This window comes from Pituophis catenifer, unplaced genomic scaffold (genome assembly GCF_029215685.1).
Source record: "Pituophis catenifer annectens isolate HBS135680 unplaced genomic scaffold, rPitCat1.0.hap2 SCAF_2, whole genome shotgun sequence".
Lineage (NCBI taxonomy): Eukaryota > Metazoa > Chordata > Lepidosauria > Squamata > Colubridae > Pituophis > Pituophis catenifer.
In genome coordinates, this window is record NW_027256882.1 from 233,891,212 (window position 1) to 233,917,662 (window position 26,451).

The 26,451-nt window shown below is 34.5% G+C and overlaps 1 protein-coding gene across 3 annotated transcripts in view; it reads left to right on the top strand.

Annotated features, from left to right (window-relative positions):
- Positions 1 to 23,506, top strand: part of DAPK1 (death associated protein kinase 1) — a 71,732-nt gene extending 48,226 nt beyond the window's left edge. For 2 of the 3 annotated variants that reach the window (XM_070938682.1, XM_070938683.1), the window contains exons 18-26: positions 4,089 to 4,187; positions 8,180 to 8,257; positions 9,753 to 9,975; positions 15,488 to 15,676; positions 16,912 to 17,109; positions 18,793 to 18,931; positions 20,087 to 20,207; positions 20,906 to 21,094; positions 22,064 to 23,506. In XM_070938682.1, the coding sequence (XP_070794783.1) occupies positions 4,089 to 4,187; positions 8,180 to 8,257; positions 9,753 to 9,975; positions 15,488 to 15,676; positions 16,912 to 17,109; positions 18,793 to 18,931; positions 20,087 to 20,207; positions 20,906 to 21,094; positions 22,064 to 23,296 (2,469 nt within the window). In that variant the 3' untranslated portion in view covers positions 23,297 to 23,506. Of the gene's footprint in view, positions 1 to 4,088; positions 4,188 to 8,179; positions 8,258 to 9,752; positions 9,976 to 15,487; positions 15,677 to 16,911; positions 17,110 to 18,792; positions 18,932 to 19,085; positions 19,451 to 20,086; positions 20,208 to 20,905; positions 21,095 to 22,063 lie in introns of those variants that run through there. The other variant, XM_070938684.1, reaches the window with a different exon arrangement.
- The last annotated feature ends 2,945 nt before the right edge of the window (positions 23,507 to 26,451 follow it).

The following is a 26,451-nucleotide window of genomic DNA, read 5'->3' on the forward strand; positions in this document are numbered from 1 at the left end:
CAGAGCCCTGCTAGAAACTGTTTATCTGGAAAGCAGAATTAAGAGCAAACAATGCAGCTTTTATTATTTCAATTATCTTATCTTTGGTTGTCCAGAGGATTTGGCACAAAAGTTTTTAGGGAGTAGTACATGGAAGGAATTTGGAACTGGTTCCAAAGGGAGATAGATGTTTCCAAATAAAGGTTGGCTGGTAGTTGCTTTTATTCAACTTCGTCTTTTTAAAAAATAAATAAATTATTAAACATTTTTTAAAAACAAAAAGAAAGCTTTAACACTTTTTCTGTTTCAACAGTTTCGCATCAGTCAAGAATTTCATACTTATACATTTTTCCTCCCTTATTTCTATTATATCTTTTATATATATGTACTTCTAATATTTATGTATTACGTATATACATAACAATACTCGTGTACCTACTTCTATTTCTACAGGTTTTGTTTCCTCATATTAGCAATTATACTTCAACTCCTATTTCAACCATTATTTGATTTTTCCCTTCCTTTTATCTCTCTCCTCCAACCATTCATACCATTTCTCCCACACTAAGTAATATTCTGTTAACCTTTTTTCTTGTATCTCCTTTGTTAATTTGTCCAACTCCGCACATTCCAAAACTTTTCTGATCAGATTATCTTCGGATGGTATATTATCATTTTTCCAATTCTGAGCGTAGATTATTCAACTTCTTCTGAGAATAACATTAGTACAAATAAAGCAACCAAGTGCTTTGGGATAGAGTTCTAGAAAGCACATAAAACCCACAAAAACTTAGAAAGTAAATAATTGAATTACCTTTTTTTCTGTGACTGTTGCATCTTAAACACATGATGTTCTTAGCAGATTCTTATTTTTCTTATTATGGACCAACTGGATTATTATCTGCTGATTTATCTTAAACCTATTTCAAAGTATTATCTAAAATAAAATCAGGAAAAGGGGCAGTTCTACTCTATTCTGGGCATGTTCAAAACCTGTTCCAGAGAATTTCACTAGTCTAGAGCAGATTTAGAGAACATGTATATGCTAGTATACCAAGGGTGAACTCCAGCAGATTCTGGAGAACAGGTAGTGGAAATTTTGAGCAGTTCGGAGAACTGGTAGCAGAAATTATGAGTAGCTCGGAGAACCAGCAAATATTATCTCTGGCTGGCCCCAGAGTGGGGTGGGAATGGAGATTTTGCAGTATCAGTCCCCTGCCATGCCCACCAGGCCACACCCACCAAGCCACATCATGCCCACCAACCCACGCCCACAGAACCGGTAATAAAAAAAATTGGATTTCACCACTGGAGAAAACTATGAAATGAGTATAAAAGAAACATATTGTCTCATCTATCCATTCTACAAAGCCTGGAAAATAGGTCCAAATTTTTATCTTACAAAATTTTTAGTTTATTCAAAATAAATAAATAAATAAAAACCACCAAAAAAAATTTTTAGAAAAAGAAAAAATACAACAAAAAAGACATTAACAAAAAAAGTGTTTTAAAAGAAAATTAATTAACTAAAATATCTAACGTCCTCCCTAGTTGAATGCTGATTAGTATAATGTAACAATATTAGTTTTACACCCCTTGTGAAATGGGGGGGGGGATTCAAACTGTTGAAGTACTAAATCTACTTGCAAATTGTTATCCTATCATCTATAAACTATATTAATAACAAAATGGTTAACAGTAAAAACAATAATAATGAACTTATTGTGCAAGAGTATAAGAATAATAAAAATTGTAAACAATAATAAGAAAAAGACAAGATTAAAATTGCAAAACCCTCTGTTAACAAACTGTTATTGTAGAAAATTTACTATGGCTTCAATCCTCAATCATCCCAAATATCAGTCCTAACTGATAGCAGATCAAATATCCATGTTTGCTTCTTTATACCATCTCTTATCAATTGCTGATTGATTAGATACCATAAATCAAGTCTCCAAAAAAATAGATAGCAATAGCACTTAGACTTATATACTGCTTTAGAGTGCTTTATAGCCTTGTCTAAGCAGTTTACAGAGTCAGCATATTATCCCCAACAATCTGGGTCCTCATTTTACCCACCTTGGAAGGATGGAAAGCTGAGTCAACCTTGAGCCTGGTGATATTCAAACTGCCAAATTGCAGGCAGCCGGCAGTCAGCAGAAGTAGCCTGCAGTACTTCACTCTAACCACTGTGCCACTGTGACTCATAAAATCATTCCTCAATTAGATGTATGAAGTCCATTTCCTAGTCTCCATCAACCCTCCCCCCCAAAAAAACCCCATTTGCCATTTATCCACACAAAAAAGTTGGATAAACCCCCATTCCCCATATCACTGATCATGTTACCTAGTTTGGTAATGAAATTCCACAAGAAAACAACCAAGCTCTGAGAGCACCAAGGATTCTGTAGTTCCATCCTGAGTTACAAGTATTTCCTTCTATCAGACACTTTCATACAAAAGCTTGATACAAAAACATCTAGATCAGTGGTGAAATCTAAAATTTGTTACCACCGGTTCTGTGGGTGTGGCTTGGTGGTGGGTGGGCGTGGCGATTATTATTATTTTTTTACTTTTAAACCCATTTTTTCTACAATTGTAAAAAAAATGCTTATAAAGGCTCTGACGATCCCAGATGAGTTGCCTGATCGGCAGAGGCTTTTTTTCTTTTAAAAGCCTCTGCCGATCAGGCAATTCAGCTGGGATCGTCAGAGGCTTTTAAAAGCATTTTTTTTACAACTTCTTCAGCTGCCGTGCGATCATCAGAGGCTTTTTTTTTTTTTACTTTTAAAAGCATTTTTTCTGCCAAAGAGGTTGTAAAAAAAATGCTTTTAAAAATTAAAAAAAAGCCTGATGATCCTGCAGCTCAGCTGGGGGGGGGCAGGGATTTTTGCTACCAGTTTTCTGAACCACCCGTCTCCATCGCTACCGGATCATGTGATCCGGTCCGAACCGGGAGCATTTCACCCCTGGTTTTCTCTACTGCACAGTAAGCATTATTGTATTGTTCAAGATTAGATGATTATCAATCTAAAATCTAAGAGTTATATTGCAATATAATTGAGAAGGAGATCCAAAGAATTGGATAGAGAAAGGGTGGTGTTTTTCTCCCTTCCTCAAGGACTATACGAAAAGTAAACTTTTCTTTATATCATTTTCCTGCCAGAACCCTAATTCCACAGAATTTATAAATTATCAGGAGATTAATCCATTTGTCAGTTTTTCCTACTACCTATTGATATATATTGAATTGATAAATTCATCTTTCTTACTGATGTTCAGTTAGTTTAAAGTCATCAGTACAGTATAAAACTATTGACAAAATTCCAAATTTCAAGAAGTTCTGCTAATATAGCGGAATTCTTCCTCACCGCAACAGAAATTAAAACATAAAATGAAAAATCTCTTGTTTCCCTCTCATACAATGAGCTGTGTTATTCTAATATTATTTCACAATACAATCATAATTCACAAACTGATTGTGGACCTATTTTGAGTTTGTGTGGTGGGTTTGTTTGTTTTTTTTACTGTGAGGAAATTACCTTGTCTTATAGTTATCCTGTTTTACTTCAGATTAGTAGGCAAGACTAAGCTCAAAATAGATTGAAAGCTCTTTGTATGCTATAAATATATCTTGGAACACTTTATGCTTGGCTCAATAAATCTTTGTGCACTTTGTGAGAGTTGTCTGAAAAGCTGAAATTACAGTACTACATTTATAAGTCTGGACAGCTCTAAAGAATTGCCGTCATCTGAATTGTAAAGATGGAAGTTCATAACATTTTTAAGAGCAAGGGTATAGCAGTGCATGAAAATTTAAAATTAATTTTTAATTTCTAATGTAAGTAAAGTTTGGTCATTTGGCCTAGAAGAATTGAAAACCAAATGTGCATCTGACATGACAAGCTGTCCTGTTGTTTTAGTTGTTATGCTCTTGTGTGCCTCATTCCTGTAAAATGGTTATTTTATAGGACTTTTCCCATTATAAGTTGCTTGATATATTTCAACTCTTCTATTGAGGGCATATTTTTCTTTGCCAACTGACCGCAAAATGATTTTGTAGATTTACTAGTTTACTACTTAACAAAAACACCATGTTTCTTTCATAGTATGGGCGAACTCCTTTACATCTGGCTGCAAATAATGGAATCCTTGATGTGGTCCGTTACCTCTGTCTTAGCGGGGCTAATGTGGAGGCTTTAACATCTGTAAGTAGGGCTTTTTGGTTTTCTGCTTATTAGCAGTTTTCTATTAAAAACAGTGGAGTCCTTACTACTCCCTGAGTTCAGCTGTTTGTTTGCCGATGGTTCATTACCCAACTAGGGAACATCAGTGCAGGTGAGTGAGTGGTTTGTTCTTTGTTTATATAGAGTAGCTTGCTCTGACAGTTTTAAATTGGCAGGGCAACTGTAAACTACATGCATATGCATCAATAAGTTTAAGTCCAGCTATATTGAACCATTTTGAAGACATTCCCTATTCCATGCTAGAAAGGATGGGATTTAATTTTTAGTGTTGTCAGAGAAATCAGCCTTTATCTTAGTCTTTCTTTCTTCTACATTTGTAGTCATAACAAGGCACTTCTGACAACACAGTCATGTTGCTATTATAAAACTAACAGTATGCAAACTTGATCCATTTATGGCAACTGAAATGCAACTGAAACTTTATGCAAATATTGCATAAAGAATCAAGACACAGAATTTGATGTCCACATGCATGTATGTATGTGTTTACTGAAGAGTCATTTTCCATCAACCTCCAATAAGTAACTTGTGTTCCCTCCCCTCAAATAAGTAAATATAACTGTAATAAAGTTAAGAAGCACAGTGAAAAATATAAGACTAAGTTTGAATATAGAGACTAAATTGGTACAAAAACCAGCCTTAGAATTTTAATGGTAAATAGCTTCTGCCTTTTAGGATCAGCCATCAACAATATGCTCAAGAAATAGATCGTAGACTAGCACTTTACAGAGTAGTCATGAAGGCTTTGGAAAAAATATGCTGGGATGTTTTTATACCTATGCAGATCAGAATAGTGCAGACAGTGGTATTGCCTGTGACACTTGTGGAAGTGAACATTAATTTTGAAAAAGCCAGATAGAGCATTGATGCTTCTGAACTTGAAGATTCCTGAGAATACCAAGGATAGTCAAGAAAAGAACAAATGGAAACGAACAAAATCAGCCCAAGGTTTTCAAGAGACAAATGAGCTCCTCTGAGAAATCTATAATGTTGAGAAATGTGGAAGGAAGTAGAAGAGGATAATCAGCAGCAAGGTGGATAAACTCAGACACCATGGCAATGGGTTCACCAAGGACCAGGTTAGGAACAGATTTTCATGGAGAAAATCTACGTGGTTGCTAGGAGTTGACACCAACTTAATAGCACATAATCAGAAAATATTGAATTACAGAATTCTGTGGTGCTTGTAAACATGCTAACATTATCACCAAAAAGCAAAATAGGGACAAAATAAGGCTAAGATGGGGGGGGGGGGGAGGCATTGGAGATTGGAAAAAAAATATTCCTAATAATTTATACAGATTATTTTAACTGTATAAATTAATTCCTAATAACACCAAGAATGGTAACCACTAATCTATAATGCATTAGGCCTAAACAAATGTTACATTGTACCCAATTCCTGCATTTTAGATAACATCTTTGTCTGTTTATTTCTGTTCTTATGTTTGTGCCAGCCAAAATAGGCAATTTAGATCCTTATTTGCATTTGTGTATTTTTAGCTAACGCTTATGTTGCATTTGTTGATCTAATTATTCTTCACAAAGATATAGAGGGATAAAAATAAATACGAATTGTTCCAAGCTCTAGAATCTGAAAATAAGATAACTCCCTCTTGCCGGGGGAAAAAAAGCCCAGATCCTCCTGGAAATAAAAGCTCTAAAAATATTAGAATACTGTTAGGCTTCAGATAGTGTTGTGAGGAAATAATTTTTTAGACCCTTTTGCTGATTTATATTTCTGGTCAGAAAGATTTTGGCATTTATTAACCCCCATAAAAATATTAATCTAAGATGGACAATACAGACCATTCTACTACTATGTTGTTGCCATCAAATAAAAATACCTTTTTATAGAAGGCCCTTTATATAGAAGGGTGGCATATAAATTGCAATCAATCAAACAAGCAAGCAAGCAAGCAAGCAATAACTCTTCTAATGTTTATTTCTCAAAACTTACCTTATAGAGTAGGTTACAACAATTTGAAAACATTAATTAGTAGTTGGCCCGTTATCTTTCATCCACATTAATACACCTGAACATTTCATTCTAATATTCTGCTTATATCTACGGGAACAATGAGAACAATCAATGCATCTCCTTGTTAAGTACAGGTAGTCCTCAACTTGCAACAGTTCACTTAGTGACCATTTGAAGTTACACTGGCACTGAAAAAAGTGACTTATGACCATTTTTCACACTTGCAGCATCCCCATGGTCACGTGATTTACATGCAGATGCTTGACAACTGACTCACATTTATGACGGTTGCAGTGTCCCAGGGTCTTGCGATCTTCTGACAAGCAACTTCAATGGGGAAGCCGGATTCACTTAACAACCATTTTACTATTTTAAGAACTGTAGTGATTCACTTAACAAATGTGGAGAAAAAAGTCGTAAAGTGGGACAAAATTCACTTAACGAATTTCTCACTTGGCAACATAAATTTTGGGCTCTGTTGTTATAAGTTGAGGACTACCTGAATGTGTCTCTGTAGAACAAAAAAATAATTAACACATCACTTTCTGTTATTATATTAAAAAGTGCATATTCAGCTGAAAACTTCAAGCTCAGTACCAGTGGTATCTTTCATAGAAATAATGCCTATATTCTAAGCATTGCTTAGATTGATGCTTATAAGGCAAACACTGTTAAGTGATACTGCTATGATGCATGTTTGGTTTCATGTTTGGCAAAGAAAATCAGGAAAATGTACACAAGAGTTTACAATGGTGCTTACAAGTTTGTGAACCCTTTGGAATGTTAAACATTTCTGCATAAGTATGACCTAAAACATTATCGGTTTTCAACAAAAGTCCTAAAACTAGATGAAGTGAACCCAATTAAACAAATGTCTCAAAGCCACTTTATTTACCGTATTTTTCGGAGTATAAGACACACCTTTCTCCCCCCTAAAAGGAGGTGAAAATTTAGGTGCATCTTATATACCGAAAGTAGCCCTGCCCACCCACTGGCCCACACCCTTTGGTCTCTGCATCGCAGCAGTTACCTCCTTGCAAGCAAACAGCAAGAAAAAACAGCTGCTTTCAGCTTCAGCACAGCCTAATTAGCATAAGTTGATTGGATCGGCCTCCCGACTCTCAGCTGATTTGCTCTCAGCTGTTTTGCGCAGGCCTCTGCTGCTTGCTGCAAAGAGGTAAATTGCTGGAGCAGATTTTTTTTTCCTTGTGCTAATCAAGCTATTCTGAAAACGAAAATGAAAGTAAAGCAGGCTGTTTGCTGCAACGAGGCAAAATTGCTCAAAGGCAGAGGGAGATTTCTTTTTCTTCTTTTTCTCACCAAAAAAGATAGGTGCGTCTTATACTCCGGTGCATCTTATACTCCAAAAAATACGGTATTCATTTATATATTGGGGAAAATAATCCTGGGTCGGGCTAAGAGTTTCAGGTGATCAGGTGTTACAGAAGTTAGGTGCCACAACTGAAAAGACATGCTTCTTGGCATTCTTTAATTGACTGCAGCAAGAGAGTGCTCCTGCTACCAGATTTGGTAGAACAGGAGATAGGTGATCCTTTAATAAATTTATTAGTTAAATAACTAAATAAAATGCTGTGCTTCTTATAAGCTTTAACACTTTAACACTGATAATTTTCAATACCTTGCTTCTTATTAGATCAGTAAAAACATATCTACTTCGCCATCTTCTAAAGCATTTTTGTATTGCTCACTAAAAAAATATAGAAAAACACAGTTTGAGAAAGTTGCTTTAAGATGTTAAACTTTAAACATCAAATATCAAATAATTGTAAAATGATCTAGAAATGATGAGATAGTTACGATGCTAAATACATTAAAGGTTCCATACAAAATATCTTCTAATCTGTTTCTTTCTGAAAATTTATTTTCTTACCATCCTGAAATCAATAGAATGATGGTACTTCTTCATACATGAACAGACATTCATTTTAACTGACTTTTTGTCTTCTAATAGGATGGAAAAACAGCAGAAGATTTGGCTAGAGCAGAGCAGCATGACCATGTAGCTAGTCTGCTTACAAGGTTGAAAAAGGTAAAGGAATGAAATTGCACTATTATTTATATTTAAATTTATATGCTGTCTTTCTGTTTTTTCATTTAAGTAAGTTCTCATAGCATCTTATAGTAAGCACACAAAGTGACTTATAATGAAGAATTGTATCACTTCCACCTAACACAAGGCGTTATGAAAAAAAGTTTCAAGAAATTTGGAAACAGTGATTATCTAATAATTTATTGTCAGTTCTCAATTTGACAGAGTTCTGTAGGAGTCTTGAGGGAATTCTGGGAATCAAGTAAACATTTAGCAATGAATACCTTAATTATAAGAGAATCCTAGTTTTAGTTTAATTATAAAATAAAAATGAAGGTAATTTTGATATTAATTGAATTTGTTTAGTGAAAAAGAACAAATTTCATTTGAATAGTAATAATGGCTTAAAATGCAGTATAGCAGGCTAACTGCTCACACTGCCAGGAGTTTGATTCCTTTGATCCTGACCAGCTGAAGGTTGATTTGGCCTTCCATCCTTCCAAGGTCAGTAAAATAAGGCCCCAGATTGTTAGGGGCAATATGCTGACTGTATACTGCTTAGAGAGGGCTGTAAAGCAGTGTGAAGCGGTATATAAGTCTAACTGCTATTGCTATTGCCATTTAGCCACAATTTACAAAGCCTATAAGTCACAGGGAGTTTGGTGGCATATAATTGCCTAACTGGCATATATGAATGTGAAATCACAGCTGCTAATTCTTTAGCTACTGTTCACCTTCATATACATTGAATTCTTCCCAAAAACTCAGGATGTCATAATGTATTGGTGATATGCACTGATCCAAGCATTGTAGCCTTTTGTAATTGCTAGATGGAAATTTTGTCAATGGGCAGATTTTCTAAGTGTGGTTCAATATTTTTTTTAATATGACACCCAGTGTGTCAATAACCACTGAGACCACCATGGTTACTTTATGCCATAATCTTTAGATATTCTCCAATGTTTGTCATCTGTTCTTATTATTCTTATTACATCATCCATTGCCTTATTCATTCATTCATTGGATTTGTATAGCCACCCATTTCACATTTCACATACATGACTCTAGGCAGCTTGCAATAAAATAGATAAGTATAAAACGTAAAACATATAACAGCTGAGCATCAGTGAACTCTACCAACTAGTTTAGAAATTTTAGGAAGGCCTATCAGTTCTCCCATCTCTGTTAAATAGTGATGGAATAAGCTTTTGATGCTGGCAAATAGGCATGGGCATCCTTGTAGGCATGGCCATGTTGGTTGTATTTTTAATTTATTATTTTATTTTTGTGTTATTTGTATTTAATTCACTTTGTTCTAAATTATCTAGAAATTTAAATCATATTTAAATAATGTTATTTAAAATTTGTTATTTTAATCAGAATGCTAAATCTGGATAGCTATCTTTTTTTTTTTGAAAATATATTACAAAGTATATTTAGTCTAATATTTGTCATCATAACTTTGTATCTGATTTAATACCTGTTTTATCTTTAGGATACACATAGGGCATTATTCATCCAGCATCTTAGACCTACTCATAATCTACAGCCAAGAATAAAAATTAAACTCTTTGGCCACTCTGCATCTGGGAAAACAACTCTTGTGGAATCTTTAAAGTGTGGGCTACTAAGAAGCTTCTTCAGAAGGCGCAGACCTAGGCTCGCTTCTACAAATTCTGTCCGATTTCCTCCTTCACCTTTATCTAATAAGCCAACAGGTACCACTTTTAAGGATGTTTATTTTGTGTTATCAGCACTGGAAAAACATTATAATAAGAATAGGTCTTTTCATTATGTATTTATGGTAGTGTGGCCACATTCTGTAATGCAATTCTGCGCTCCTTTGTAAACGGAGGCTGAATGGAATGATTCTTTTTAGAGAGAAATGAGAGAAATCTATGCCATCACGAAAGCAAATGCATACTCAGGTGGAAGAAAAGTTGTACTTCAAAATAGTAGAGCATTGTCAGTGTAGTGATGAAAGTGAAATTTGTTTCATTTTGCTAGACAGCCTGTTTTCTGTTTCAGTGATACATTAAGGTAGTAGCATTTGGTCTCACAAGTCATGATGATCTATTTAGTATTTGGATAATAGATCACTAGAGCTTAGATGGATAGTAGGCTAAACTAGAAAGCTAAAAAAGCATCTCTAAAGTTAGTAATATCAAACTGTGGTCAGTGAAACAGCGTGATTGTCTCCCTGTAGTTACTATGAGTCAATCTCCATCCGACAGCATCTTTATGTTTCATAATTATCTAAGGTTTAAAATGGACAAGGTATGAAAAGAAATAACACACTGGAATTCATTATAGTTAATTGTGAAGGAAGTATGTTTTTCTACTGTCCAAATGTTTTTATAGTACAGGAAAATGCAATATCCCTGAGGCATATATCTAGCCTTCTACCCATCTTTATATCTGAAATAAATTAGTGAAATAATTAGTAAATATGCTTCTAAATTGATTGCCTTAGCTAAGCCTTTCACAGCAATAATAGTCAAATTGTTAAGTAGGGCTTCTGAGAACAGATTGTTAGTGCTTAAGGCACCCCAGTCTCTTGCCCTCCAAAAATGAGATTTTATTACTATTATTATTATTATTATTATTATTATTATTATTATTATTATTATTATTATTATTATTGCCAATCTTGAGCTATCACAAAAGCTTTATTCCACATGATAAAAACCAAAAGCTTTCAAGGGTTTTTTCCCAAGTGATATCTCATAAAACATCAACATTTCACAAGGTCTTACAAGATTTGGGGGCAGGAAGCCTGGAATTATGCACAATTGCACACTGTGTTAATAAAGATTTTGCAACCACACCATTGCAAAAAAAAAAAAAGTACAGTGTGGTTCTGTTTCCAATGGTTTCTTTTGTAAATTAGAAACAAAATAGTTTATATTCCATAGTGATCTTAAGTATTTTAAAATAGCTTATATTCCATTATGATCATAAGTGTTTTTATATTTTACACTATTATCTTTTAAAACAAATCTCTTCTGTGGGTTGTCGTTTATAGCTATTATGTTTAAGAACTTTCAATGAGGCATTTGTTAGGATTCTTTTTTTTACTTAACTTTAAGTGTTTTAACAGATCATCCTTTGGAAATCTGCATGATAAGTAAGGTAAAGTTTTTCTTGTAAAGCATCATGTTTATTTTTACTCTGAATAAATACTTTATATTCAGGCTGTCCAAGATTGACAGCATTAAGACTTGTGGACTTCAACTCCAGAATTTCCAGCCAGCATGGCTGGCTATGGAATTCTGGGAGTTAAAGTCCACAAATCGTAAAACTTGCCAAGATTGGACAGCCCGAATATAAAGTATCTATTCAGAGTAAAAACAAGGTTTCAAAATTAGATAGGAGGTAAGTTCCCATTACTTGTTTAATTCTTGAGTACTTAGTCTTTAAGGTCTGTTAAGAGAAAATAGATCAGGTCAAGGCCCTTGAGAAAGAAGCTTGATTTAATCACCCAAATGCCTTATTTGTTCATTGGTTTTTAATACAATGTGAACAAAATAAAAATATTTTGCCACATTTTGAACAGGATATTGTCAGTCTGGGGTGTGTCTACAGATGGGGAATCAGAATGCTAAGAAATCTCAAAATCAAATCCTATAAAGAATACTTGTAAAACAGACCAAAGAATAGAAGAATTTTCCATGATAGCTATATTGAAATATCTAAAGTGTTGTCCCGTACTATACAAAAATAAAACAGGAAGATTCTTTGTTGCTCTAGAAGAGAGATTAGAGCCCCTAAACTAAAATTTCATAGAGATTTATTTTAGTTTAAGAGTAAAACTATCCTAATCTAATTAGGTTATCTAACAGAATGATAACTTAAGTTTTGATAGGATGAATTGTTACCTCAAAAAATTGCTTCTCTATCAAGGTCAGCAATGTTTTCTAGGAACAGGGCTTGAATATCTGGAAATAACCACCTTCATTTCTTTTATTTGGACCTTGCCAGTGTTTGCTTTTATTGGGATGCAAAATTGAATAATAGTAACTGGCTTTTCTTCTAGAGCCCTGGGGAAAAAAATTCACTCAAAAACAGAATATAATTTTGAGATGTGATTCCCAGTGAATTATTGAAAACTGATATTAAGCACCTTGCTTAGTTTTGCTGACTCTTTTATTGACAAAGGGCACTCCTTTTGGATTCCTGAGGACTGAATGCAGTATTAGACTGGTCCATCTGGAAAACAGGAACAGAACTGAGCCAGTCAGATATCAAAAAATTGATTTAGGCAGGAAGATCAAAAAAGAATATGCATTCCATCCCTATTGGAAATTGTGACATTGGTTGAGAAGCAAGTCAGAGACAGGAGATGAAAATCTGAGCCATATAATAAATTGTTCCAACTGGTAAAGAAATGCACTAGCATTTCCTGGCAGCTTTGGATGTGTTGCATGGAGAGATAGGATCTAGTTTAAAAAATGTGGTTCAATTTCTATTCAACTCTGCCCTTGACATGTCTGAAGTCAAAGCAATCAACCAAATTGTTGTATTGCTCCCAGATCTGTATTCATAAAGATTGCAGAACACTATATTCTCTTCAGTCAAAAATTTGAAAATATGCCCTTTGAATTCCTCAATATATTTGTTGGGCTTTTGAAACTTGGAATGAAAGATAGCCTTCTTAAACACACACTTTTTTTGATTGAACCTTTGGCCTCCATCATATTCCTGAATGGTTACATTTTATATGAGAAATTGGAAATTAACTTTGATTTTGCAGGTTCTGTGGGTAAGGTCTGATCAAGTTGCCTTTTGAAACAGAAAAAAATTGAAATCAGTCAATGGGTATTGGAGCAGTTCATCAAAGTCTTGAATATTCTGCCATGCAACCCTTTTGTTCTTTGTTCTTACTTGTGGCATCATGACAGCTGCATCCTTTGGAAAATTCATGCACAATATCAAAGGTTGCACCTGTTTGTCAACACAACTGTGTATACATACAGTCATTTAACTTCATTATCAGTTGGCAGTTACATTGCTTCAAGGACAGGTGCTTGACTTGCACTAACTCACTTTGAATCTATGTTCTGATGTTTACTCCTGTTGAGCATGATCTGCCATTTCTTAGCAGAATTAACTTGAGGATCGATGTATCTACTATTTATTTAACCTGACCTGTGCTTCACATCTAAGAATTTTCTTCTTACCTACAGTATGATAAATATATTACTCTCAATGTTTTGGGGCGAAATCCTGCACTTAATGCATTTGGTTGTGTAGAATCTGAAAATATCCTTTACTATGGGGTAACCATTTTAACCTATTAATACTTTTTCTAAACAAATATAGTAGTAAGGCAAATAATTAATATAGTACCGTAATATATAAGCCACCTACATTGAAAATCCCTAAATTTATTCCATTTTTATCTCTGTATGTAGTCAAAAGTTATTTATGGTTTAACGGAAAGTTTACTGTTAGAATCATGATCATTTTTCAATGGTAATATAGTTATTATTATTAGATTTATATTCCTGCTTTTTGCCACAGAAGTTGAAAGACCCTCCTCTTAGTTTCCCCAACAATAGTAACCTTGTGAGTCAGGTTTGGCTGAGAGAATGTGGCTGACCCAGTGCCCTTCCTAATCCAGCATTTTAAGACAACATCTAATGACTTTTTAATCTAAAAGTATGCTAAAGTTTAATGCTATGTAAAATGGTCCAGTAGTATACAAAGGCTGTTTATTTAATTCATACATTTGGAAAATATATTTCCATTTGTATATATGCCATATTTTCAAGGTGTGAGAAAATTTCCTGCTTTAAACAGATTTTATCTTTCTTATATCTAGAGAAAAGGAATTCATTCCACTGAATCCACTGAATTACTTGCCTAAGGCTGAAAGTGAAATCATTGGTCAATGCCTATCCTCTCTTTTTATTCAGATTATTTAAATCATTAAGACACTTCTTAATTTCTTAAACATTAAAGATTAAAACTTATTTAAAGAGGTTTGCAGATGATCCTGTTCATCTATATTAAAAATATAGAATGTTTTAAAGATATTGGTGTAGTAACTTGGTTCTCCACTAGAGGTTAGAAGAGTACAAATATATATAAAAATAAGTTAAGGCCTATCAGGCAAATCTCTCTGTTTATTCCTCCACTTGGAAAATAGTTTCTTTGATGATACAGAGTACATATTGATATTCTAAGTGAAAGTGCTTTCAAATTGGAAGAAGCCTTTGAGTAACTTCAGAAGATTTCACCTTCCAGTTCAGTGGTTACAGCGCAGTGTATACTGTTCAGGAGATTCCAGCATCCTCAGTCAAGATTTAAAACAGAAGAAAAAGGTTAAACAAATTGCCTTCATAATCATCCACATGGATGCACGGTGCATATACAGATGGGAATTCTGATGTTCATTAAATTACATTACATTAAATAATTAAAAATCCAGCTGTTTGGCTTAACATTTTTATTGAGTTATAAAGTATTATAAAATACAAAAGTAAATAGAAAAGCAATGGGGGGAAGGGGGAAGAAAGGTGAAGAAAGATAAGAAAAAGAAGCACTGACTTCCAAATCTCTCTGTTACAGTAAAATAAGGCATTGACATCAAATCACAACTTTTTGCTTTTTCATAATAATATGAATGAGCCATTTCTATAAAGATCTATCAGTCTAATCGGTAAAACCCAAAATCAAAGTTTCATTCTTTTCCATGTGCAGATGGGAATTCTGATGTTCATTACATTACATTATATTACATAATTAAAAACCCAGCTGTTTGATTTTGGGCCAATCAGTCTCTCTCTCAGGTCAACTCACCTCACAAGATAGTTGTTGTGGGGAAAATAGGAGGAAGAAGAAAGAATATTAGTTATGTTCACCACCTTAAGTTATTTATTTATAAAAAATAAAAATAGATATTTGAAAGCCCACAAGCTGGGAAAGGTTTAATATCAGAATAATAAATAATTTATTCTTGGGAACCTTACAGATTTTGCTCACTTTCTTTTGTTTTTTATTCATAATTGGGAATGTGAGGAAAAAAATGTGCAAAAAGGCTGTTCCCAAAAACTTAAGTCTTTTCTAAGGAAAATGGATGGCTCTGACTGCTGATGGTACTGGGACTTTTCAGCATCTTACCAAGCCTGCACTTTTACCACTTTTAATTTGACAGAGTTTGAAATCATTATGTGGCCAATTTTCCAAAGTTTGCAATCTTTAATTTATATTCTTTCTCTAATCCAGTTTCAGTAAGTATTTCAAATCTGTATCCTGGCTGTGAGAATGTTAGCGTGAGAAGCCGAAGCATGATGTTTGAGCCGGGCCTGACCAAAGGGATGTTGGAAGTATTTGTTTCTCCCTCACATCATTCCCACTGCTCCATGGATGATCAGTCCACAAAGTGCATTGATGTGCAGAATGCTTATTTGAATGGTAAAGCATAAACTTTGGTGTATTATAAATTTTTTAAATATCACTGTCAGGGTCTTTGATGCAAATAAGTTCTACTTTAAATATTTATGCATTGCATTAAATATTTTCAGTACTTCAGCAACATTTACTTTTTTTGAATCTTGAATATACAACGTTCCGTGTAATAAATAGTAAGTTCATTATAAGCAGCGTAAAGGTAAAAGTTCCTCTCGCACATATGCGTCCCCTAGAGTCGGGAATGACAAAGTCATGACAAACTCTAGGGGACGGTGCTCATCTCCGTTTTAAAGCCAAAGAGCCAGCACTGTCTGAAGACATCTCTGTGGTCATGTGGCTGGCATGACTAAATGCCAAAGCCGCACAGAACACTGTTACCTTCCCACTAAAGGTGGTCCCTATTTTTCTATTTGCATTTTTTATGTACTTTTGAACTGCTACCCTGTTTCCCTGAAAATAAGACATCCCCCTGATAATAAGCCCAATTGGCTTTTGAGTGGATGTTCTAAAATAAGCCTCCCCCAAAAAATAAGCCCTCCCCAAAAATATTTAAATGCAGAGCTGGAAATCAGGTAAGATGGCAAGAGGTGCCCCATCTTGCTCCACATGCCCCAAAATAATAAGACCTCCGCAAAAATAAGGCCAAGCACTTTTTTCAGGGTTCAAAAAAATATAAGACAGGGTCTTATTTTCGGGAAAACACAGTAGGTTGGCAGAAGCTGGGACAAGTAACAGGAGCTCACTCTGTTACACGGCACTAGGGATTCGAACTGCTGAACTGCTGACCTTTCTCAGTACTTAAATCTAACTGCAACAACCAGATTCTATGGTGCACATGAGGCCAATCCCAAGAACTGGGAGTTTAAGAAAAGCTATATTTGCACCCTGTGAACTCTTAAGTACCTTTTTGCGTTTGTATATCCCCAAAATGCTTCCTGTTCTTAATGATCACTTAATTTCAATACATCTGGAATTAATTTTGTGCTTATGTACAAGCTACTTTTTTCACTGGATTTATTGTAGCACTTTTTAAAGGTTAATTCTGAATAAGTTAAAAGTAAATGGAGCAAGGAGAGATCTGAATGGAGTCTTATAGGTAGTTTACCAAGTAGTGGGACATCCAGCCAAGGTAAAACAGTCTGAGAAATACATATTCTCTCTGGAAATAAGAATGTTTTGGTAACATTTCATAACTTCTTTCTTTTATTAGTTTGATAACAAGCTTTTTGCTCTTGTAGGAATTGGTGATTTCAGTGTATGGGAATTCTCTGGAAATCCTGTCTATTTCTGCTGCTACGATTATTTTGCTGCAAATGACCCCACCTCAGTTCACATTGTGCTTTTTAGTCTTGAAGAACCTTATGAAATACAATTGAATCAAGTGACCTTTTGGCTTAGTTTCTTAAAATCATTAGTTCCGGTTGAAGAACCTATAGGTATGTCTATTTACATGATGAATAACCTGTGCCAAATCATCTGTATATGAAGAGAAACAGCTGAATTTTTAATAATCATACATTTTTCACTGAGATTACTGATGAGATATCTGTTAGTCATATTGTCTTAAATTTCTTATAAAATGTATCCATTAATGTGATTGCTCTATACATTAGAAAAGATTTGATTCATGTAATTCAGGATCATCTTCACTTTATTTCCATGAAGCATTTTTCACCTGTTATGTGACATTTTCATTGAAAAACAGAATTAAAATGCATTGATTAAGTTTCTGTCCAAACTCATAACAATGTTGCTAAAACTTTAATTAAATGGTCACATCATGGGATTGAAAGGTTTTTATTCCATTAAAACCATTAAAAATAACCTGCTCATATTTTAATGTTGCTATTTATTTCTCCTGTGCAAAGCTTTCGGTGGTGGAATTTGCTTTCTCAGCTATGCAGATAAAGTGTCTTTTTTTCATTTAACCTCCCCCCCCCCATCGCCTCAAGACTTTTGAAGGTCCTTGAACCAGCCGTGCCACATCTTTAAATGGCTGCAGCCTCTTCTTGGCTTTGAGATTTAGTTCCCTTCGGGACACCTCCCTTGCAAGAAGAGTATCTCCTTGAATGATTTGCATAGGCTGGGTATTTATCTTTTGCAAACAGTCACTCAACTTACATGGAGGATTAATTGGCTTTTCCCAAGTCAGATGTACATACATTCCTCTTCATTGCACATTCATTCATTTTTTTTTCCTTTGGGAAGATTTATTCCATCAACAACTTAGAGAAAATGAATTATGGAGCTAAATATTTTTCCATATATTTCAACAGTCACTGAAGTGTATATTTAATTTTTTTTAATGTGCATAGATGTTTATTATTAACATTTAACTTTACTTTCAGTGCAGCCTTTTTGCACATCATCAAGAACCAATATTGATTACATTCTGAAAAACATTTATACTGTTAGAAGTAATAATTCCTATACAATTGTATCTGTGTTTATATGCAAAAAAGAAAAAAGTTTGAATGTGTTTTTGCATTATTTGCATTTAGGATGTATTGGTTCTTGCTCATGTTGATTTTTGTGGTGCTGCTACTGACATCTGTTTTAATTAAATAATTACTACAAGGTTTAAATCACTATTTTCAAAAAAACATGACGTTATTTCCCCAGATGATGTGTTTGTGAAAAGTTGTCTTTAGTGTTACCTCATTCTTGTCCCAAATGTATCTCTCTCTCACTCTCTCTCACTTTCCCATTCTTTTCCATGTTATCTTCAAGGCTTTCATACTTAATTCTCTTACATGAGAATGCTTTGTGTAAGTACTGTAAAGTTGCATTCATACCATTGTATGAATGGGTTTTAGATCAGTCGTTCCTTGCCTGTAATATCTACCATAAATTTGCAGTACTGTAGATTATTGTATCTAATGGATAAAGTCTTTTTAAAAACCCTCCAAAATGTGTATTTAATTTATAAATAGACAGATTATGACTATTTATTCCCATTTATAATGTGTTTTCTTTATTTCGTAAAATGGAGTAATATGAATAAATGTAGAATAAATGTAGCCATTCTCTTCAGACCAAGAACATATATAGAAGCATATTACAGTACCAGGAAGAAAAATCTGTTTGTTCTGAAATTCTTCATTCTTTGTCTCCTGAAGCATTTGGAGGAAAGCTGAAAACTCCACTTCATGTTGCACTGGTGGCTACACATGCAGATATTGTTAATCTTCCACGTTCTGCTGGAGGAGAGTTCCAATATGACAAAGATACATCACTTTTGAAAGAAATTAGGAATAGGTAAGAGAGAAAACATTGTATAAATTACAGGAATACCTGCCATATTTTGAAACTAACTGATTTAACTTTTTTTTAAAAAAAGAAAAATAAGCATTCCATGCACAGGAAAAGTACATATTAATTATACTCAAGAAGCAATCATTTTCTATTTTAGGAGTGCGTTGCCACCATCTTGAAGGTTTTTCCTCACTTTCCATGCATTAGCACAGTGTTTCTCATCCTTGGTCACGTGAAGATGTCTGGACTTCAACTCCCAAAATTCTAGGAGTTGAAGAGTAGAATGGATCTGCAACCTTAAATACTCAAAGAGCCATTTGGACCCCTTTCCCACAGAAAAGAAAACACCGGGAGCCACAAAACCCTTCCCATGCCTGACTATCTTGAGCGGCCACAGAACTAACATGTGTAGTTGAATTAAATGTTCTGTTTTCTTCTGAAACTTTTCTTTTCTTGGATTGATCCATGGTTGGCCTACCGGGGGTTGAAAAGCTCAATAAATCTTGTGCTGGTGGGTGTCATACATTGGCGGTTGTGATGCATATTTTGAGTGATAGGGAGCCACAGCACAGGGGTGAAAGAGCCATATGCAGCTCCAGAGCCGCAGGTTGCTGATCCCTGGACTAGAAGCTTGGTATTGTAGAATGGACTTCTATTATCTATAAAGCTTTTAATACATTTTAGTTTTTTATTCCAGTGTAAATTTATTCTAGATTCAGTAGTTTAAGCAAAGTAGAACCATGATTTCCTGATCAATCTGTATTAAACATTTGTTACAATAGATTTCTGACTTAAGAAATAGAAAAATGAACTATGTTTAAAATAAATTTAAAAAACCATCCAGCCTCCCTTTATTCTTGGAGAACCTGGGTAAGGGGCCAGTATAACCCCTTTCAGAGGGAAATGGACAATTAAATATGAAATATAGATAAAATATGAATAAATAAAAGAAGTAGTTGAAATAAAAATGAATGATTCAGTTTAATGGAACTGGCTTTCAAATACACAGAGTTAAACAGCAAGTGGAATGCTCCATTTGTAATCTCAAGAAAGATTTTCATCTGCCAAAATTATTCAGTTAGTAAAATTGAGTTTTGGGGCTAAAATGATAATTATTTCTCCCCCTGCCCCGGCTTTTTTTTTTTTTTTTTTTTTTAGGTTTGGGAATGATGTTCACATTTTGGATAGATTATTTATTCTAGATGCTGGAGCATCAGGTTCAAAAGATATGAAGATCCTCCGATACCATCTTCAAGAGTTACGCAGTCAGATTATCTCTGTAAGTTATATGTACAGCCATGGTGTAGTCACTGACCAGGTCCTTACCTATTTTGAATGCAACTACAGTTATGTCACTCTTTCTGATATCGGAGAATGTTAACAATAATAGTTGGGTTGGAGTCACATCTATATGAATTAGAATGGAAATGTACTGTTTAGCTTATTAAGTTTTTATTATAACACATCTGTTTTTTAAAACTTGTCACAACAATGCTGAACTTATTTTGGTGGAAGAGTTCCTGTCCATTTTTTAGAAGACAGCATTGTTCTCCAACCTAGTAGCATGAAAGAATATCCTATTTATCCATTTAATACAACTTTCAATTGCTATACCAAGTGAAAAAGGCAATTTCAGAGTCATTTTTATGAAATAAGAAAAGTAATCCAAACAATAGAGAGATAAGAGGAAAGGAAACTCAACTTCAGGTGGGATGGCTGCATTGATTGGAGAAATTAATCTTTTTCATGAAACAGGTTCAAGTTTCATCTAACCATTGAATAAAAAATACATTTGCACGATTACATGAAGTATATGTCAGTAATCTTAGTGTAATTGGCAATTACACTTACAGGCAATAAAAGATGTATATTGCTAAATAAAATTATTTTGTTAAAATGATATATTAAATGAAATCTAAGCAACAATAACAGTTTGCATTCTAGAAACCAAGTCTACTATGATTTTTTTTTTCATAGACATGTCCACCTATGACTCACTTGTGTGAAAAAATAATTTCCACTCTACCATCATGGAGAAAAATAAATGGGCCCAATCAGCTCATGTCCCTTCAACAGTTTGTATATGATGTGCAAGATCAACTTAATCCATTAGCAAGTGAAGATGAGATTAGGCATATAGCCCTCCAGCTACACAGTATAGGCGAAGTAAGTAATACATTAATTACATGGATAATTCTATAGAAATGTTAATTATATAAAATTTTATGAAGTGCAATTTGCCTATCAGACTGGTTGCAAATTGTTGCTCCTACTAAGTTTTTCTTTTCTAAGTTCTACAGGCACGCAAAACATACAGTAGAGAAACCAAGCAGAACCTACTTCCTGTTTCAGCACTAACAGAAACTACATTTATGCCAACTGGTGTTTTTAAAAGATAGAAACAGCTTGTTTCTTTCTCTTGCAAAGTTCAATATATTATTAAAGGCCATGACTGAATTTACAACTTAGAGAAATTCATATTGCATTGAATAGGATCATTGCCATGTGAAAAGATTTATGGTAGCCTAGTGGTTAAGAAAAATAGATTTATAGGCAGTCCTCACTTAATGACCACAATTGAGCTTCGATTTTTGGTCATAAGTCACTGCAGTCATTAAGTGGGTCATCAATGACTTGTCTCAGTTTTATAATAATTTTTACAATTGGCGTAAAGTGAATCAGCATGGTCATTAAACAAAACACATATAGGACACTAAAGTTAGGGGGTTTTTTTCTCTTGGAAGCTAGAAATTACATGAGGAATGCTTCACAATATGGTGTGTTTGTCACCAATGTGTGCATAAATAAAGTCTTGAATAAATTGGGAAGAATACTGTGTGGAACAAAACAATCTTTTTCTAGTTTTTTTCCTGTGTTCAGAAACTGAATCCTGCTCAGGATTAGGGTTAGCATTAGGATGGATAGGTTTCTACTCATTTGTACCCAATTGGATATGCTATCATAGGTCTCTGAACATTTGAACATCAAAGCTCTTATAATTGTCTGGTTGAAAAACCATGGGGACTGTTGTAGATCTTGTCCTTTCTCTTTCATGTATATATGATTATTAACTATGTGAATATTATTTTGTGTATATATGATTATTAACTATGTGACTTTTATCTTTCTAAACAGATCAACATCATGCAGAGTGAGACAGTCCAAGATGTTGTTCTGCTGGATCCTCGCTGGTTATGTTCAAATGTCCTTGGAAGACTTTTGTCTATAGAGAATCCTAAAGCCCTCCACCACTACAGAGGTCGATATACAATAGAGGATATCCAGCGCCTTATACCGGACAGTGATGTAGAAGAACTTATCCAAGTCTTGGATGCCATGGACATCTGTGCCAGAGATGTCAGCAGTGGAACAATGATTGATATTCCAGCCTTGATTAAGACTGATAGCCTCCATAGGTCTTGGGCTGATGAAGAAGATGAAGTTATGATTTACGGTGGTGTTAGAATTGCTCCTGTGGAACATCTAACCCCACTTCCTTGTGGCATTTTTCATAAAGTTCAGGTGAATCTGTGTCGATGGATTCATCAACAAAGCACAGAGGGAGATGCAGATATACGTTTGTGGGTCAATGGATCAAAGATTATGAACCGTGGAGCTGAACTTCTTGTACTGCTTGTCAACAATGGTCAGGGTATTGAGGTTCAAGTTAGAGGCTTGGAAATGGAGAAGATTAAATGCTGCTTATTCCTGGACTCTGTATGCAGTACCATTGATAATTTGATAGCCACCACATTGCCAGGGCTGTTGACAGTCAAACATTATCTCAGTCCTCAGCAGCTGAGGGAACATCATGAGCCAATCATGATTTACCAGCCAAGAGATTTTTTCCGTGCACAAAGTCAAAAAGAGACCTCCTTGACTAATACCATGGGTGGTTACAAAGAAAGTTTTAGCAGCATATTGTGCTTTGGGTGTCTTGATGTTTACTCACAAGGAAGTTTAGGAATGGATATCCATGTATCAGATTTGAATCTACTTACAAGGAGGAAACTGAGCCGACTTTTGGATCCACTTGATCCTATGGGCAAGGATTGGTGCCTTCTTGCAATGAACTTGGGCCTCCCTGATCTGGTCGCAAAGCATAATATAAACAATGGGAGTTCCAATGATTTCATCTCCAGTCCATCCTACTCCCTTCTCCAGGAATGGGGAAATGCCCCTGAAAGTACTGTGGGTATTCTGATGTCTAAGCTGAGGGAACTGGGCCGCAGAGACGCAGCTGACTTTTTGTTGAAAGCATCTTCTGTGTTCAGAGTCAGTTTTGATGCAAATGGTCAGGAAGCTTATGCTTCAAGCTGTAATAGTGGGACATCTTATAATTCAATTAGTTCAGTCGTCTCTCGATAAAAGTAATAATGTGGAACTTTTTCTAATTTCAGCTAATGCGAAAGGATTCAGGATGGCAATCTTTTTTTGGTATTTATAAGTTCGATATATTACTGTAATAAGTTGTCTCTGTTCCTCCACATTGCTTTATAAGTGACTAAAACCCTGAAACATTGCTTTTTAAGTAACACGTTGCTCTTACTTTAGTTATAAAAGACTAGTATAATTTCAGCCATTTTGCAATCTGCTTTTTAATGATTATTGTACTTTTTTGAATTCTATTGGTTTAACTGTTTAATTCTTCAATAGCTGGTCATTTTAACAAACCATCGTTCCTTGTACCGAAAACTGCACAATAATTAAGCTACATTTCTTACATACTCTTTTCCCCCTTTGTTTTATTTTAAAAACATAGATAGCCAAACAATGCTAATTGGTTTGGATTTGAACACCATGCTTAGAAATGAAAAAGTGAGTGCCTTTTGCAGAAAACTCATGTGGTTAAAATCAAGTTGTTTCTGTGGAAGCTGTAAGACAATGCTACCTCTATTTCATGTCTGCATGCTGGTTGTTGCAAGTGGTTGTTGCCTTTGTGTGTCATACAGCATAAGATACTTGGTAACATGAAATCTGTTCCACTGAAGAGCTCTCATGTAGACTATCATGAGGGTAGAAATATGTAAGACGTTATGTTTATTCCGTTGAAGTGGAATGAAAACTTTCGAACTCCATGAACTTGCACCTTCCATTATTTCTACATATCTCAGGTAAAGATTTTACACAAATGTAAAGTTCACCAAGGCACATATACAAGTGTTAGCTAACTATGACTTATTCTGTATTTAACGGTGATCATTTGTGCAAAGCAAATGGTTTTTCACTTTCAGATACTAGTGTGCTTATTTCTTATACTTGAACGTTTAATTTCATTTTGTTTTTATTAAAGCAAGAGCTTAAAATTACTATGAGAGAAAATGACTTTCTTCTTTTCTGAAAAGCATGTAATATTAAAGGTACACTATATATTATGTGTATATACATATATAATATATGTATATATTAATACTGTTTTCCTTAATCTTTGTTGTAGTACAATTTTAAAATTTTTTACGAATAAATTGTTGCCTGTTGCAACTTTTTCATCATTCTTCATTTCCTATTTGCATTCATATCATTAATTACATTAATTATTTGGTTTATGGGCATGCAGAACAAATAGCTCTTGATTTTAACTATCTAGCCAACAACAGCTACAAATTTTCATTCCAAGAAACCATTTCATGTATCACAATTTTCTGTGACAGGACCGGACAGAATTAAGTATAAAATTTTACCTGAAGCATAGTATGTATTTTAATTCATAAATACGCAGTCAGCAATCTTGTAATATATCAACTAGATGCGAAAAAGTATTAAGTAATAGTATTATTATTATTAAACAAGGATATTTTTCTGATCATTTTTTGAATATTCATAGAATCTAGGCAGGAGGATACTAACTTTGTATTTGGAAGATTACCTTTCTGTTGTAGCATGCTCATGCATACTAGAATGTAAGAAGAATGACCTGGGAAGGTACAAAGATAAAAATGTGCAAAAATGTTTTTGACGGTTTTGTTTTGCTAACTAATCACTTTTAGAATGTGTGAAGAGGAAATGACTTCTTGTGTAATACAATTTTGGCAAAGGTCTGTGTTAATTTCCTTTCTGATACGATGATTCTGCAGTCTGAAGCAGTGAATGGTGTTGATTGCTAATGTTATAGCATAATTCTGTACAAATGATGATAAAGACTAAAAAGTGTGTGTGACTGTGAATCTTGGTCACAAGACTGATTAATTTCAACAAATGTTGTATGCTGTATTTTAACTTGTAAAAATGATTGCTCTGTAACTTCCCTTTTTAAACTAGTGTCTGTTGGTAAGATTGCTTTGGATGGAGCCTCCAGGTTTCAACTTCCAATTTATTTTCAGTGTATTTCATTCTTTTACAAGTCTGTTTTGATTTGCATTCATTTGCATCTTATAAATCTATGACTGAAGCCTGTGGAATGTTCACACGGTGGCTTTGAAGGCAGCCCCATATCTGTGCATGTGCATCCAGAACAACCTTCACAGCGGTGATGGAAGCCACACAGCTGCTTTAATTCTTCAAGGACTTTTAATGCACATCTTCTAAATGCTTTGCCTAGCCCTGATGATTATGACATACTACTTTATCAGAATTGGTAAGGGGATGAAAATCTGTCTCGACATCATAGTTTTAAAGTAGAAGTAGCAACTAAAATGTTATTTATAAAATACGGTATTTTTAGATACAATTTTTCTCTGTAGGATTATTTCAGCAGGCACGGGACTCAAATCTCCATTTGATGACCTTAAGAGAGATTGAATGTTATAATCAACCAGCTGTGCTGGTTAGAATTAAACCCTAATTAAAGCACATCTGTGGGGAAGCAACAGTTTGAGGAAAGTTGCCATGAACTACTTCTGGCAGAGGTCTGAAAGGCTCTGGGGTATTCAATATATCTCAGTACCAATCCAAAACATTATATCTTGGCAAATTAAAAAGAGTTGGTTGCTAGTTGTACAAAAAGAAATATTTTTGTTCTTTTTTCTCTTGCCTTTGAATTAGACCAACATTCTACATGTTTCCCACCTCATTTATTATTATTATTTATTAGTTCGATTTATATTCCGCCCTTCTCCGGAGACTCAGGGCGGCTTAGAATACATTAAGCAATAGCCTTCATACTTTTGTATATACCTGCTTAGTAGGGCTTTCGGCCCCTCCAAGCGGTGTTCTTTTATATATAAAGTCAGCTTATTGCCCCCACAATCCGGCTCCTCATTTTACCTACCTCGAAAGGATGGAAGGCTGAGTCAATCTTGAGCCTGGTGAGATTTGAACTTGAAGTAATTGCAGGCAGCTGGCAACTAAGTGCTACTTTAACAGCACTTAGTCCACTGCGCCACCAAGGCTCTTTCTCTTTCTCTAAAGGCATACAGAAATTAAAAGATGTATTTTTGTGATAATTTTTATACAGGGATATCTGAATTTACTAGAACAAATAGCTGCTGTTTCTTCCTGCTTTCTGCAAGTAAGTAAAACCAACCAAACAAGAGATCTGATCCTGGTTTACTTCACAAGTTTCTTATTTATAAGTCATGAACAAA